Genomic DNA, 18,453 nt, shown 5'->3' on the forward strand with positions numbered 1-18,453 from the left:
ATCGATTATATTATCTATGTATAATAATATTATACTCAAAATAATAAACTACTCCATCTTTGCTTCAAAATATATATTTATCTGATATGGGATCTTTGAAATGTATATCATGTCTTAAAAACGTTCTTTACCAGTGTATAAAGTTTCACAACATTACAAATTATAACCCGTTGCGTGTGTAATAATACCTAGTCAATTTTATTTTTCTCTCGGACTGACTTAGATATTTATAAAACAGGGAGTTAAGTGTGTAGTCGACTTTAAGGCGTACAACGATTACGTCCTATATAGCAAGAAAAGTAACGCTTATGGATTTAAGTTCAACATTTGGTCAACAATTTATATTATATTGGCTGGATAAAATTATAAATTACCTCTATATACACATTAAGAATATTAAGATGGTTAAATAATGTTATTTTTAAGCTATAATATTATACCTATATAATGGATCTTTTATATTGACAAAATTTAATTTAAATAATTTTAACTATAGTATAAGTAATATAAGTCATCGATAATAATAATGTACCGATTGGTGTAAATAAATTCAGGTACGAGTCCGTATAATTTAACAACTTGTCAACTTCACTGTCAACAATGTTAATAAGAGTTAAATCAACGCTTATAGTATATTTTATATGTTTGTACATATAACATTACATTTATCGAGGTTACAATATTAAAAATATTAACAAACTGCGATAAAATTGTATATGCATATATTATAAATGATTGAATTTGTTGGCTTAGAGAACTTAAAAAAAAATATGAGTGTGTATTTCGTATATTAATCATTAAATGCAATCACGAAATCCTGTTGAAATGACATCAACCTATTATAACCGTACAATATTTCTAGGATGGCTGACTCATTCTATAGGCACTTGATAAATAAATATGTAAAATCGAAAATTGCTATAAAATGCAAAACGGTTGGTTCAACATGTGGAACAACAAAATTCTATCAGTGGTAATTACAATATAATGATTGATTGTTTATAAGTTTATATTTATCGATTGTAGCATTATTTCATTACATTAAAAAGTGTAATATAGTTTGTTCATACATCAAATATTAACTTTGATTTTCTATAAGTGAAAAATTTAAATAAATATACCATTAATTGAAAACAGAAGTACCATTTTTACATATCAATAAAAGATAATATGTGTATTATATATATCGTCAAAATTGAATAGTTTAAGTTTTGTCTTGTGGCGAAAATGATTTATGACGTTGATTTTTTTTTGTGATGATAAAAAAAAACTTTATCAAAAAACTTTTTACTTTGAATTGTTCAATCTCGATAGACTTGCCTGGTTTTTGTATGTACGTATATCCTAGACTGTAACTTCCAGAATGGACTCGACACGAATGTTGGAATAATAATATATTATACAGAAGAATATTTACTGAACAATAAAAGATGTACCGATTTAGAAGTATATATCGTTTTGAAAGTAAAAACAACGTTTGAAATGTATATTATTTTATGTATGATTTGTTTTTTTTTGGTTTTTACTTTGTCCCAGACTAATTGAGTAAACTATATGTGCAGTAGAATCGAATGAAAACCAGCCGAGACCAAATGATGGGGAAAACTTAATCCTATAGGTAACAATACACGCTTGCGTACACCGTATCTATAGGTATGCCATATTCGTACAAAATTACGAATTATCGTAATACTTTGCATCATCAAAATTATTCTTTCGATATACAGACAATTATTTAAGTGTTATATCTATACACGCATGTATAGATATTATATATATAGGTATAGTACCTATAGTCAAATTATATAGGTTAGATTAGGCGTATGTACCTGTATTATCGTTTATTTGAAAATGATATCAATTATTATACGACAATAAATCATAGAAAATGAATGAATAATAATTATATTATATTATATTATGATATACATTTTGCTCGGGTTTCATGCATGAAGTCTGCGACGAGTTTAATTTATGGACAATAATTTAGATTTGTATTGCTTTTATAAGTATACAATTGAAAGAAATTACTTATTTTGTTGTATTTTACGATTAAGAATAGGTCAATTTACGTTGCACCAGCTCATATTCGTTATAACAATAATTATAAATCATTGGAACATAAAAATATATGCGTATAATCTGTGTTTTCAGGTTAATGAGCCTATTAGTATTACTAATGAAGCAAAAATGCATATTTTATTTAAATTTAGATTAACTTGTTGATAAACTAAAAATGTATAATTTATGGTATTAAAAATGTATTTTTCACTGATATGTTCAGTAGTTTTATTTTTTTTGGTGGCAGGCTCAATAATTATATTTAAGGTTTAATACAAACAAATACATTTTGAACTACAATGTACTCGCGTCCTATAATCATTTAGGTAATACTATATTATTAATATTTAATAAATAGTTGACGACGTGTTTATTTTTAGAACTTATTTATTCAGTATAATATCTATAAAATTACCTTACTATACACATATATATATAAATATACTATATAGTATATACACGATATCAATCCATAAATTGTGCGGTTTACACGTGATTGGTTTGAACATGATTTTAAATTATTCACGTATTTGTTCGTGTATAATATTATACTTAATAATAATAAATGATCAAAAAAAAAAGATCATCGATTGAATTGTTTCCAAAGCCACCAGCAAACGTGTTTATACTCCTCTATATATAATATTATTATTAAAACGCAGTGCGAATAACACTCGTGAATATAATAATATATTGAGTCATTTCACCAAACATCCTTATTTTTTTCTGCATAATTTTTAAAATTTTAGGATTTTTAACTAAAATATTTGTAGTTGAGGACCATATTTTCAAATATTTATTTTTTTTATACCTAATTTAAAGAGCATTTTGTGATGACACAAATATTTTGTTTCAAATAAGAATACTATCTTTTTTTATCCTAAATAACTATAAGGAGAAGATTTTTTTTTTACAAAAATTAATATTAAAAGTACATAAAAATTTTCTTTAGTCATGTTAACTAAGGTAACATAAGTACTAAAAATAATAGTTCATTGGTCTACACAATAAAATAAAGTTTAGAAAATGTGGGGTTCTCTGTAGATTTGAAAAATTCAATCATACTAATTAATTAAAAATGTATAGTTCTTAAAAATATCCCAGATATACTCGTAGTAAGCGCGACTATAGATTATGATATTTTATGGCGTACACAGAAATATTCAATGGGGCCTATTTTAGGGGTATATATTATATATATCTGGTATTGGAAAAAAGTCAAGGGTGATAGAACACCCCCCGTGTGTACACCACTGAGACTAATCATTATATCTAATTTACATTTTATGTAAAACCATTAATTATAATGACTACAGTTGTGCGTAATATTATCGAGTTAATCAACTGGTTTTAATGATTTACAGTGAAAAAAGGTGGTTCGTCTGTTTCATTAAAAAAGTAATTTAAATCGGAGTTCATCAAGTAGTATAAATAATTCATGCATTTAAAAATATGGTGTGAGAAATCGGATTTAGAATAAATTCTAAATATCATAGAACAAAACGGAGGTTAACAATATCGCCATTGGTGAATCATCAATCACCCTGCAGTTTATACAGGTTATACTATGGTATAATATCTGATACTCGGAGTAGAATATTATGTGGTAATTGGTATGCGTATATGAACCATGAGTATGAACCAACAGGCTGATACGTATTCGGTTTTTTAGATTTTGACGGGTCATCACCGCGATTCTTACGTATTACTATACGTCATATCTCATACCTATATGTATAGAAACAACAATAATGGTATATACATCATATATATAGTTACCAATAAGCACAGAAGGATAATATTATATTCATAAGATCAGAGGGGTTGGTGCACCTACCTACACAGCACGCGCACAATGAGCCCGCTGCAGCTGATATAATATACAGATCTGTTATTTGTATACAAAATAAAATAAATGCGTGTTTTGCGGGGGACGTGATGCGTATCTTATACCCGGGCAAATTAATGGACTCGGCGAGACTTTTAATATTATTATCATCATCGTTATTATAAAACCATCAAGCCTTCGGTGAATTCTCTTGTCCTCCAACGGCGAATATATCGCAACCGATCTCGTGGTTGCAAGTGCCGATCTATATAGTTTCGTCGTTCAAAACGTAGATGATGGTATAACGAAGACGGCGGAGGCGAGGAGGAGCACAAATTGTACCGCGGTTCATTTACGGTTTATACCGTGCGTATAGATACCTATAAGATGCTATGGTATATGCTATATATTATGGAATTACGCGCGTCGTTTTCCCGATTAGTTTGAAACGTGTTTTCGCGGTGCGTCACAGGCCGACGAAAGAATCGTCGACGCGGTGGTCGTTATATTATCCATCGTCGTATATAATATTATTATTATTACATCGCCAGGCAGTGGCGAAAAGGAAATGTGACACAAACGAAAATAATAAAACAAAAAAATGTACGCGGATTCTTTTTTTCGTAGTCTTCTCAGCCACCTGTTAGTAAAAGAATCCGCGAGCCACTTGGATGTCGTCCAAAAACCACCGCTGAACATTTACAACACGTGATCGTCTCACTCTCTTAGCCACCATTTTTTATACATACATATATATTATTATCGTATGTAACGTAGGCACACGACATATTATATTTTTTATTGTCCGCATACCCGCATATTATAATATACGCATTATTATATAGTAAATATGCCGTGTACAACCGACAACAGCTTCTGACCATCTCGATGGAAAAAAATCGTATATAATGTATTTAAACGCTGCGTCACATGCGTGTTACTATTTGTAATGTAATGTACAGGGTGGAGATTCAGGCATGTTCACCCTCGTTTATAACTTTAATACCTATAGTGAATTTAAATCAATTTTGATTTATAAGTAACAAAAATAATTCAATAAATATTCTAAATACTCAAAATGTCATCTGATGAACAATGTAATTTATAAGGAATAACAACTTTCATTTCAAATAAATTTGAAAAAAAAAAGTATTATAATTATTGTATGTATCCTCATGGGAAACTTCTTAAATCCAAAGATGATAAAAAATCATAATTTGAATAAATTCATCATTAAATGAAAAACATGGTCGAGCATACTCGGTGAATCGCTCACTACTCAATGTATATAATATACCACTGCCCCACATGTTTTAATACACTATTCGAATTCGCAAGCCTGTTACTGCCAAAGTGGGAATTAATAATGAGCCGAGAATTTATTATTCACATTAATATACCATAGTAGGTAGGTTTATACAACAGGTGGGCATGGTTATAGGTATGTACGCGTCTATTACAATTTGTGTCGATGAAAATTGCTAAACATTGAGCGGCGGCATATAACACGTGTGAGCACCTACACCGATAGGCGTATTATTAATATTAAACGTTGTATATAATAATATGGTCTCGTAAAAATTTGGCAATATTCCACGGACGACGATATAATATGGTCTTTTTAGAAGACATAGTTTAATAGATGTTAAACAATTTGCGGACGTATATAATATAATATATTATTTGGAGGCACCTCAGTGGGGTGTTTTCCGAGCATCACACATCGCGCCACTCCTATATAGTCCTAATAATATGAATGTAAATAGATGTGATATACCTTCCTATATATAGTTCATACCGACCGAACGGGTTTCGTCCTGCAGTACATGGGCAACGGTAATATATGGTCATTGTTTATAGTAGAAAATATTGATACAACACGAAAAATATTTACTAATACCCAAAATGCCCAAATACGATGTAGCGGTAAGACTTTTTAATTTATAGACAGTGAGTAAAATACACCGAAAAATTAACACCGATCTTCAACGTTTAGCGTTGGTTTAAACTTTAAATACATAAGGTTTTCAAAGCACGATATGAATTACTATTTTTTTATTTTTTTTATTTTTTTATTATTTCTATATTATACAAGTTCATACACACAGGCCATATGGTGATTTGTAGAAAAGGGAACACTCGTTTTTTCGAAAAGTATTAACGTTTATGAAAATATTTTTGTTGGATGATATTGTAAATATATGATATCATACATAAAATCCTTCTATTTTTATAAACTGTAAAATAAATTAATAATACTATCATATTATCTTTGATCTAATCTTTCTGTCTTTGATTTTAAATGGTGTGAATATATTATATTATGTCTTCTGTACATTAAAATTGTAATAATATTTGAATTAGTTCAGATTTTTTTTTTTAAATAATGTATTATGGAGTATATGTATAATATATTTATATATTATTATGATTGTGACAATCTAATTTTTATAAAGTGAATGACCTAAATTAATTTCATCGAAAACCAATAGACATTGACATTTAAAAAGGCACGCTTCAATGTTTATGTAAGTATTGGGACCGTATAGGCATGTAATATGGAATTTGGTAACTTTCAAATCGTTCGCACTCGCGCTTTTTTTTTTTTTTTTTTCAAAGTTTATTAAGGCTTCAACAACACAGGTTTTTAGCCTACTTTAGTTAAAATTTATACAAGAAAAAGAAAGGAAAATATATATATGTATACATTAAATTTTGGAATACATTTTACTACATTATTATAGTTATTATTTACTCGCGCTTTATATTCACTTATTTTACTAGTTATTATTATAGTATGGTCAGAGGCCATTTTAATAGATTGCAGAAAAATGTTTTAAAATCAAAAAATAACGATAAGACATCTTTCTAGTTACAATTTTAGGCGGAATCTAGAGTTTATTAGTTTGCAGATATATGATCAGGGGAAAAAATTGTTATCTAAAAAATTATTGTACTAAATATCTGTATACATTGCTACGAGATAGATAGGTAAGTTCTAAGCACTAAGAATGATGTTCCTAATTATGGCGATCACACTAAATTATAATATATAAGATTTTATGATTTATATGCATTACACGTTTTAAAAACCTATACGATACGAATTTTCACCCTTTTTTGTATTTTTTTATTATTTATAAATAATAGTAATAATAATATAGTACAATATATTTATGAAACACGTATTTGCCATTTATTTTATCGAGTAAAAAAATAAACTAGAAATGTTCAACCGCTTTAACCAATCTAAAATATGATCTGGCCATGAAAGGAGCTCTTGAGGGGAACTACACTAACCAAACCACACTAAATTTTTCAAGAACACTGACATTCACTCCAGATTACAACCACTAATATCTATACCTATATTTTTAATGTTTGTCGATTCCAAATAATAATTACTTTGATCAACATATTAATCGGTACTGTTTTTGGTCGTATAACTTTAGGAGAGCGAAAAAATTAATTTCTGTGTATAATAACTCCTAAACCAATTCGTTGGGAACTGTATATTATACATTTCCTGGACGTCGGAGCATTTTCTTTTTTCTCTCTCTTATTGGTGTATTATTATTATCGTAATAAAAAAAAAATGTTCCGATTATGTATGCCTGGTATATTTTTGAATTTATTGTGCTTGAAACAAGAAAATGTATTCGAGATCACTACTAAAAATACTTTGAATTGATTGAATGAACAAAACAACTTACCGCAATTAAGCTTTGTAACCGGTCAATTAGCATAGTCTTCGCGATGCCTTTGGCTGAATCGACGGTGTCCTTCGCAGCGTTAAATCTACGAAGGCCCGTCTCCCGCCACTGACAGTCCCATGGCGGCACCTGGAACAATTTTATTTTTTCAATTAAGTACGAAACAATTATTATTTATCACGATTTGGTATCTACGGGTTTTTTTTTACAATTTATTAACACTCGTAAAATATACTATGGTAAAGTGGTGGTGGAAGGGTGACAGGGTAAGAAGAAATTATAGCAAACGTTTCATTTGCATTTTAACCATATATGTTTATAATAGATAAATATGTATATCTTATACAGTGAAAGGTTAAGAAGTGGTGGTAAACACTATTTTATAATAACAACAATTAAAAAACGAAATGAAAGAAAAAATAAACACTATTGTTCGTTATCGAAAGTTTCGGATGAATCTTATTAATATACCATCGAGCTGTATAGTTTTCTTCCCTAATTACAATTGCAGGAATTCAGAATGAGCAATTAAAATGTGTTTTAAAAACATGGAGGCTCGGTGCATACGGGATTAGTCTTAATAATATGCATTCAAACCTAAATCAATCCACTTGGTATAGTCATTATATAATAAATTTGAATATTTGAATAATACTGTAGCCTACGATACCCACGTTCTTTAATTTATTATAATCCACACCGGTGTAGGTAATTTAAACTATATTATAATCATATACATATTGTTAACGAAGAACATTACTGACTGCAATGAATATACATATAATATATATTAGGTATACCTTAATTTTAGAAAAGAATTATTAACCATGCTTAAACCTAATGAAATACATTTTTTGAACTATACCTAGAATTCATTTTATACACAGTTTCACTGCGATATTATAATAATGTGTCTAATTAATCAAGTCCTACATAATATACAGAATTGTGGTGAAATACGGTTATGTAAACATTGCCATTCATTTTATGTAAAATAGTTATAACAAAATTTGAGAAAAAGATATAAGAAGGTTATAATTCATATGTTTAGTAACATATTTTACTATTAATCAACAACATAATATATATATATAGAGAGAAAGAGAGTTATCGGCTTGATTTGCATTTATTTTTTTTACTGTGTTTAATTTAAGGTAATTTTTCAAGGTGCAAAATCGTATTCAAAATGTATTTTATAGATCTTAATTTTGAATATTATACAACATGACATGTAGCTATTAGATACCTAAACTCGAAAATATAAATAAATACTGTAAATAAAATCCGTTCAACTCCAAATTAGTTGCACTTTAATAATGAAGTCGTACTTTATTTTAATCTGAATTACATATTGTTTTATTAGAGCATTAACAATAAAATCATTAAACTGAAAGTCATTCAACGATAAAAAAAATTACTAAGACCACGTAAAATTATTTGAGAAAAATAACGAGTTGATTCATATATAATATTTTATCTCGTCTAGCCAATTATTGTACATCGTAATAATATAGGTACTCTTAAAATCGTTTTGTATAATATGTATATATATATAACGATTTTCTTCGTCGTCCCAAACAGAAGACATAAAATACGAGCTCCACGATAGGTAACCAAATTATAACTCCGCGAAAGATTTTCTAAAATTATATTATAATATTAAATGTAGGTATATAAAATAAATAATATTTCATATACACGCGATACACCTAAAAGTACGTTATTACTTATTACTGCAATATATATTATACGAAAATGAATAATACATTTCCTATTAATAATTTATGTTATATCAAGTTGATTCATTGGTCGGTTGGTTATAAACCTATTTATATTTAACGCGTACATATAATAATATAATATAATAATAATAATCATACACGAATCGAACACGATCGTACAAATAGGAATAGTTACTTGTGCATAATAGCATCTATTTCCCATAAAGCCATAACTAATGTCTATACAAATAATGTGTTTTTCGAATGCTTATAGCTGCACACGATGATATTACATTATTGTATAGACGATGTCGCGACGTTTCGTTATTTATAATAGATTTTAAAATATAATATATAAATATTTTATTGTGTCGAAATAACGCTCCCACAAATAATAATAATAAGTAATACATCCTATTTTACCACGAGAAAAATAAATAAATATCATGTTCGATTTTAATTGTTGTTCTAGGTGAACGGATCATCGGTGTATAATGATAAATAGGATGTCCCGTGAGGATATACCCATTAGCCGTAGAGGGGGACTCGCCGGCCGGGTGAAAACCAGTTTTTCGCTGTTTTATCTAGAAACTAAAAAAATTATTAAAAATCATTAGATTAATGAAAATAAAATGTTGAAAGGTCAAAATTGTTAGCAAAATAAACACTATAAAATAGGTATTTTTATTTTTTATAAATTAAAATCAAAAGATATTTTTTTAACTTTTTTACCAAAAAACTTCATTTAATTAAAATATTAAATACATGTAGCCCTTATTTATGAAAAATAGTATATAAAAGCACATTTATGATATATTAATTATCTCGACAGATATCGCGATAGGTAAATCCTCGCGGGACATCCTGTATAATATTATAACCAATAGGTATACACTATATACAGCACGCAGGACGCAGCATCCCCGTTATCAAACGACCCGTAAAAATCGACCGAACACGAGGAATGCCACACACAACGCGATGCCGTTTGCCATACGTATTCTCTTATTTTTTTTTTTATTTTGATTTTATAGTATTTTTCCGTAGCCAAGAACACGTATTCCACCATAATAATATAAAACATTTAGGAGAAAAATGTAATTAAATCAGTACCACGGTTTAAAATAATATTATTACAGTTACTGTATAATATACTACGGCATCGCTGCTGCAGTAGTAGTAGAGTAATAAAAAAATACAAATATTAGTTAATACAATAATATTATGCTGCTTTTTTTCTTTTACACGAATAATACGAGTCAAATATATTGGATTTATATAAGAAATTTGCATTTTTTTTTTTTAAAGTGGTTATGTGGAAAATATGAATGTAATATATTATATTATTAGGAAAGTGAAAGAAAAATAATATATAGGTAATGTAAAATAAAGCTACCACGTTTCTGATCCGTGTTATCTCTGATCGATTGTAATGCAAACCAGTTTTTTTTATATAATATGTATGATACATCCGTAAATCGAAAGCATGAATGGATATATATATATATATATATATATATAAACCTAGATCGTATGTAATGTAATAATAACGAAGATAAAAATAAATTAAACGGTATATAGGTCTACACTTATAGTTTGGAAGATATGTGGATAAATTACTTAATTATTATGAGTTTAATATAATGAATATATCAATATATGTATCCAAAACATGAAAATAACTTATTAAGAGTGGCATACTTATAAAACTATTGACATATATGATACCGTTCATCGTGTAATATACGTAGGTACATTTATAATATTTATATTATAATTTAAATGACCGCACTTTCCAACTCTCACGAATAAGGTTAGGAGACATAGAAGACAATAACAGAATGGGCAGAGAGAAGCTCGAGAACAAAACTTGGAGGAGAAATATCTCTTCTAGTGAACTGTGGAAGATGATTCTACGGAGAGTTATGCGATATGATGGTACTAGAACCAAACGATTCGATGTAAGCTACATAATTAGGAAAGGAGAAAACAAAACAGTTAAGGCCTGCACAGTGGAATGGAAATCTCAAATAAGTAAAGATAGACCTTATAAGCGGAGACCGATAAAAGACGAATTGACGTATAAGTAGAAAAAGATTTAAAAAGTTATTGGAGTTGAAAACTCAGGCAATTCAAGATAGTATATTCAAGTATATGGTAACGCTAACGCAAAACACCTTTCTTGATTCATGATTGACCAGTGACCTAAAATATCTTTTGTAATCATTAATATTTTTTTTCGATAAATTTATAAAACCAATAATACCTATTTATTTTTTGAGATGTAATAATTGGGGAAGGTTATTCTAATAATTTAAATATATTTATTTGTTTATACAATTAATACACAATAATAATATGTCAATATAAATTGATAAAACAATTTGCCATCCCGGGCAATAGGGTACACTTTACCCCTCTAAGTACGTACCTGGATGTGTATAAAGTGATGGTGGCAATAAATCTTAAGATTCACGCCAGTAGAAGAAGAAGAAAAAAGATCTCATCGACATTTTTATGATAAATTTTGTGTTATACCATAACATTCATAACCAATCATCCACTGTAGAAAATACTGATATAGAAGCCTCAGACTACCGGCACGAGTGTTGTGGACCAGAGTTCTTATACCACAATAAGTGATAAGTGTAAGAATGTGGTATCATATTATATAAGCGTAGTATAGTATGCGCCAATGATCTCTGGTTCTTAACTACAGGGACTTACACTAACCGTGGTATAAGAACAGTGACCTACGTGGTCCACGGCACGGCGGCTCATCGTAGCGCTATCAGTGTTTCCGACCATAGACGATTGGCTACGATACAACACGTGATTTATCGTTAACATTTTTAAATACCTAAAGTTATTCAAATGAAAATTAGTACCTGAGGGAGTTTACAGTTTGAAAAAAAAAACTCTTTCGTTGGAAGTCCGTGTACTTCAAAAGTTTAAGAACTGCTGGCATAGACGATGATGATAATTATTCATGTTGTTCGCACTGCAGCTGTGTATCGGATGACTATACACTGGCACTATTGCTGGTAATATTTTTAAATAAGAAACGTCTAATTTGAGTATATATTTAGTTTTTCGCGATTATTTTTACGACTGAAAATCAATTGTAAACAATTAAATGTATATAACGTTTTAAGACCTCGTAGTGTTAAGTTCGTATAATCGTATGTATCGCGTGAGAATTAAATAAAACCATTTCGGTATGGGTAAAAACGTATAGACGACCACTTGAAACGCTATAGGTATAGGTACTTACTCTAATATATTATATCCTAGTCGGTTGCACTATAATCAAGTGTTGTGGCGTCGTGCTGAAAATGAGAATTATTCGTCGACTGCGAGTATACCTATACGTACCAGCAAGGTAAGGATTACGCATGTCATATTATAATAGGCGTGGTTGTCAAATTGAATATATAAATATCGATGAACAAATATTGAAACTAAAAAAAGGTAAAAATAGAAATTATAGTCAGTAACCGCAAGACTTAATCAGATCAAATCGATACATTAAAATTGTACGGGTAGGGCAAGGATAGAAAGAACATTCGAAACCGATCACAAATCTAATGTTTTATCGTTAACTTTTATAATACTACTACTACCTACTACTACTACTACTACTAGTTACTACTATACAGTAATAAAATTCTATGCACATATTTTAAACAAATAATATAATAAATGTTCATGAATTTTTTTTATCGATTTATTTTGGCACCGGCGTTAGGTCAGGTTATATATATATGTATATGAAGGAAAAATACGTTAATACGTATATAAGAATGAGTTTTATATTCAAGTCTTACACGTTGTTTATATATTATGAGTACATGCAATTTTAATATTTACAACTCGCTGCGAGTACCCATGTATGCCGGCTACTGATACGTATACATATTGTTAACCATCGTAAGTACTCGACATTAAATAAATTATGTTATTATGTTCAACAATCTTTCACATACGATTCGATAAAAATAAACAGTGTACACTGTACAGTAATTATTTTTATTCGTTTTAATATTTTTATTAAAACGTTCCAAGTTTGAATGCATAAACGAGTACCTATGTGCAGATAAGTCTATATACGTATGTTCTATATAGGGTGATTCATCAAGCATACTCATCCTAATTATATTTCATTTAATATTAAATTTATTCAAACTGAATTTTTGTAATATTTAAATATGCTTTAAGACCATATTATTTTCAAATTTTTATTCCCTGTGGTAATACGCAAACTTCTATTTTTCTAATCATAACCCTCCCTCTTTTACTGTATATTATTTAGGTAATATATTTTTTTTAAATGTTTAATATATCAAATTCTAAATTCGTATGAGTAATTTTTCAGTAATTTGGTATGTTTATGGTAATGATAGTATAGTCTTTAAAAATAGTTTATTTAAAACATAAAATAGATGTCATATATTGGATCTAGCATTTATCATACAATTAATATTAATATTTATAAAAATATTCTACCTATATCATTTACATAAATAATAAATTAAAATATTAAATGTTGATAGATTATTAATATCCAACTCATCAAGTTCACATATTATCTTCTTAACATCCTAACCCATTATCATCATTCATCAGTATGTACACAAAGTTCACTAACCCAAAAAGTACCAAGATACACCTTCAAATTTTGAATTTGAAACTTAAAAATGTACATGACACTATATTGACTAAAGTTCGTAATCATTTTGCTTCAACTGTTTCCTACTAGGTGATGACGAATCAGTCAGGATCCATTCAAGATAAGTTATTTTATGAATTTAACTGATAAGTATAATAATTTTTTTGTGAACACTTTGGGTCCCTCTCAATCAATTACGAATAAATATTATATATGAAATGATTCAACTGAAATAAATATATGGATACGTGTACAATAATAAACGGTTAGAAAGCGCTGCAGCATCATCTCATCCGGGGTTTAACACACTATATACTATTTATTTGTACTATATTATTCACATTTTTTTTTCTTCTGGCTAATCCCGAAACGAGTATTTTTTGACACACCGGCTAGTCGTCATAATAATATACATATGTTAATCGTTATTACCTGCAGTCTGTAGGATGATTTTATTCAATTTTAATTTTTATTAGATGATTATTATTTATTATATTGCACTACACCTCCCTCGTACCTATATTATATTATCACAGTACCAAATAATAACCGATCGAAATCCGATTTTGTAATACCCGAACCCGCGAGACGACGAGAACGAGTTTGTCGGTCAGACAAAACCAACACACATATTATAATACAACAACTCTGCTATCGCGTATAGGCTAACCCATATTATATAGGTGGGTAGGTACATTAAATATTATATACCTGCGATATATTTTACGCTTATTGCTGTTACCGAGACTATCCATAAATTATTATTGTATATTTGTATGCAATATTATCGTCTCTGAAGTATCTCTTGCGTACATACGCATATATACATAATATAATTTTATATACGTTAAATATAATAAAATAATATATAATTTTATGCGCCGGGTAATAGGTACATGTCCATATATATTATTATAATAGAGTACGCGTGTCCGCCGTCATCCTCCATCGACCATTATTAGCTCGAATTATGCTGTATCAATATTATAGATAACAGCGCGATTCGATTCGTTCACATCATAAATAAATCACATAAATACTTTGCGTGCACACACACACACACACACACACGAACACACGCATAAATATATATTATATATATATAGTAGTCATAAGACACACGAGGCATCCATATTGTATATAGCCGCCCGGAATATTATTAAAAATTGGATTGATATTTTATAGAGAAAAAAACCAAAATTCGTCTGTGCATTTATAGCGCCTTGAAATCGGACCTCACTGGTAGCGTCATCGTCGTTGTACAGTGAAAATTACATTGAAACGCCCAAAGACGTTCCTATTATAATAGTTACATCCAAATGATTTTTATACCTATATACATACAGTACCTATGTATATATAATCCACGTTGCAGTGGTGGTCTGGGAACAAATGACTTAATCAGCTAAATAAAAAATAGTCCCTATATTTAGGTACAATTAGAAAGACGTGAGGACTTGAACATATTTTTTCAATAATGTAGAAGGGGGGGCCAGTCAGCGTTTTTTCCATGAATTCGGTTAGGTATTATGACTATAGGCGTATAATCGGGGGAAGAGGGCTTATAAGGCTATAATCATCTTTTTATTTATTTTTATTCGTTAAGTACTTATATTTTTGGTTTTAGCACTTATATTTTTACAGCATGTATTTTAGGTGTTTTAAATGCACGCTATGCATTTTTTGTGCTTATTGTTAGGGTTTTCAAAGTAGTTATATTAGTTATTAGGATGTTCAACAGACTAAAGTTTTTGATATTCTCTTTTTCTAATACTCAACTATTGCTTTACACCACGAATTAAGGAATCTTAATTCGTGATTTAAACCAGTTTTGGATACACTTATCTTACTACGGTGCGTTTAGAATATTTTGTTTCCCACGTTATAAAACGAAAATACGTTTTAATTTTCAATATAATTTTCGCGCTAATTTAAAATAAAAAAATCTATATGGGGCTATACCTACGTTTTTTGTACGAGTGGTCGTTTATAGAGACTGTATACATAATTTTATCGGTGAAATTTGCATATAAACAAAAACACGTGGTTTCTAGAGACATATATTATAGCTCGCACTATAATATTATGTATATCACAAATATAAATAATAATTAGTCGCACATCCACTACCGGCACTACCTATGTTTTATATTACAGTATATTTTCGATATTTTCATTACGTGGCCGTTTGGTTCCATACCAAAACTGTTCACGTCATGAAATTGTCATCATCTTCCACTTAACGAAATACTTTAAAAAAATTTTAACACATTAATTGATGGGCTATTGATGACTGTTATAGTGTTATTGATTCTACCTATTGGTATTATTATTAAATATATTTATATATAACGATGCTATAAAGATAAAATCCACCACGCAATTGTAAATATGAACAATTACAGCAATAATAAATAATATTAATAAAAATATTTACGGTAATTCTTATACATACATTTAAATAGCATAGTTACGAAGAGTTTAAAGGGGACAAGGGTGTTCATGACCATAATATAGGCTTGTTGTGGGCAGTTCTATTTCGTTTTAATATTCCCATCCACTTCATAAAAAGATGATAACATGATTTATCTATTATTGAATGTGTTTTTATTTTACGGTATCACTATAATATGCCGGTCATGTATAATTTTACCATACCGATTTCAACGAAACATCAAGGCAATGTGATATTATTATTTATTAAATTGTGTACAAAATATTAAAATTAAAATAAACATATAAAAGTAATTTTATATTTAATATTATTTCGTAGGCATACTTGTGCAATTTAAGTCTCAAAAACAATAGTTAAACTTTTCACGTAAAAAAACATTAAACTTCTCATTTTAAATTAAAATTTAATTAAGTAATTTGATATAGCATGTACAGACAGTCACTATAATATAATATTATTCACATAATAAAAAACTCTTAAACGGTTTCATTGTTTTATCTGATAGCAAAATTAAATGGTATGATATTATTGTGTCGCATTATTCGCACTATATATATATATATATACACTAAATGGCAATTTACAAGACAAAATAATATCAATTTAATCAGATTAAATATCATTGACTGCAGTTGATACATTTCGAATGGACATAATATTATTATTGTATATTATTGTCTATACGGCATACATTAATAATATTATTCGAAAGTACCTATTATATGAAAACGACTAAATTTAAATTGACTAAGTCCGAAACCAATGAATACATTGATTGATGTTATTGACTTGCAATTCTCTAAACGTAATCTCAACTCGGTTCTAGCATTCCGTTCACTTAAAGTGGTAATAAATAATATTATAATACTCATATATCTTTCGATAAGACAAGATGTTACAACTGATTACATCATCGTTTCCGATCATCATAAGATTATCTTAATCTTACTATAGACTTCCCAATATTCTCTGATGCAATATATCACGTATCGGGTAGTATAATAAACTTTTAATATCAAAACAAAATTAAAATGGCAACTTTTGTTTTCTTAATACAAATACACTGCAGCAGTATCAATGCCGCGGTATAATATACTAATAACATATTTGTCCGAGATAAGCGTACACGTCTATCTAGTATCTAAACATCTGATACAATATTTTCCAGATGCATTTATCATCTATTCCATTGTAAGTATTTTATAATAATGCATTTTACATTTATAAGATAAATCACACTTTCGTTAAAACTCTACGTATGATTATAATACAATAAGCTTTATATAAATGCTTAAGATTGTATACGTAAATATACTCGACACAAATTTAATTTTGACATTTTTATATCATAATATTTGTTGAATAATTTATTATTCAATATAAATATATTACACAACAAATATTACTTAGTAAGACATAATTATATGTGTATGTGTAATTCGTTATCCATTTAATTAATTTAATACAGTTTTTGTATGATTACAACTCTTTTAATATTACAACATTTAAAAATGTATTTGCGTACGCAGTTAAATCGTTCTCAATACAAACGGTCTCATATATAATATAATTATGATGTATTATGAGCGACCAATCTAAAGCCATCAATGAATGAAATAATATTAAAATGTAAAACACACATATTATGTGTATCCATCTATAATACAGTAATTGAGACAAATTAAATGGGGTTGGTAAATTGAGCCTCAAATGACCCTAACTCGGTAAATTGAGTCCCGGGGAAAAATAGGTAGTATAGGTAAGTTGAGTCCCAGAAAAAATAAGGTAGTAGGTAATTTGAGTCCCAGGGAAAAACGATTTATATGCATTTAAAATTTAATAATATGCACTATAAAATTTTTATTTGTGATTTGTGGACATTGGACATTCATTGACTGCATGTATATGATTTTGAAAATAGCAACATTCAATGTATCGAAAGCAACATATTATATTGAATTTAATTTAGAATTGTTTATTACAAAAATGATAAATGATTAAATATA

The 18,453-nt window shown here is 28.6% G+C and overlaps 1 protein-coding gene across 4 annotated transcripts in view; it reads right to left on the reverse strand.

Annotated features, from left to right (window-relative positions):
- Nucleotides 1-18,453, reverse strand: part of LOC107167763 (uncharacterized) — an 89,679-nt gene that overhangs the window by 24,825 nt on the left and 46,401 nt on the right. For 3 of the 4 annotated variants that reach the window (XM_089229297.1, XM_089229294.1, XM_089229295.1), the window contains one exon: nt 7,603-7,731. In XM_089229297.1, coding sequence (XP_089085423.1) covers nt 7,603-7,635 — 33 coding nt within the window. In that variant the 5' untranslated portion in view covers nt 7,636-7,731. Of the gene's footprint in view, nt 1-7,602; nt 7,732-12,211; nt 12,458-18,453 lie in introns of those variants that run through there. The other variant, XM_089229296.1, reaches the window with a different exon arrangement.

Source organism: Diuraphis noxia, unplaced genomic scaffold, assembly GCF_037042655.1.
Source record: "Diuraphis noxia isolate RWA-SAM2 unplaced genomic scaffold, SU_Dnox_SAM2 contig0005, whole genome shotgun sequence".
Lineage (NCBI taxonomy): Eukaryota > Metazoa > Arthropoda > Insecta > Hemiptera > Aphididae > Diuraphis > Diuraphis noxia.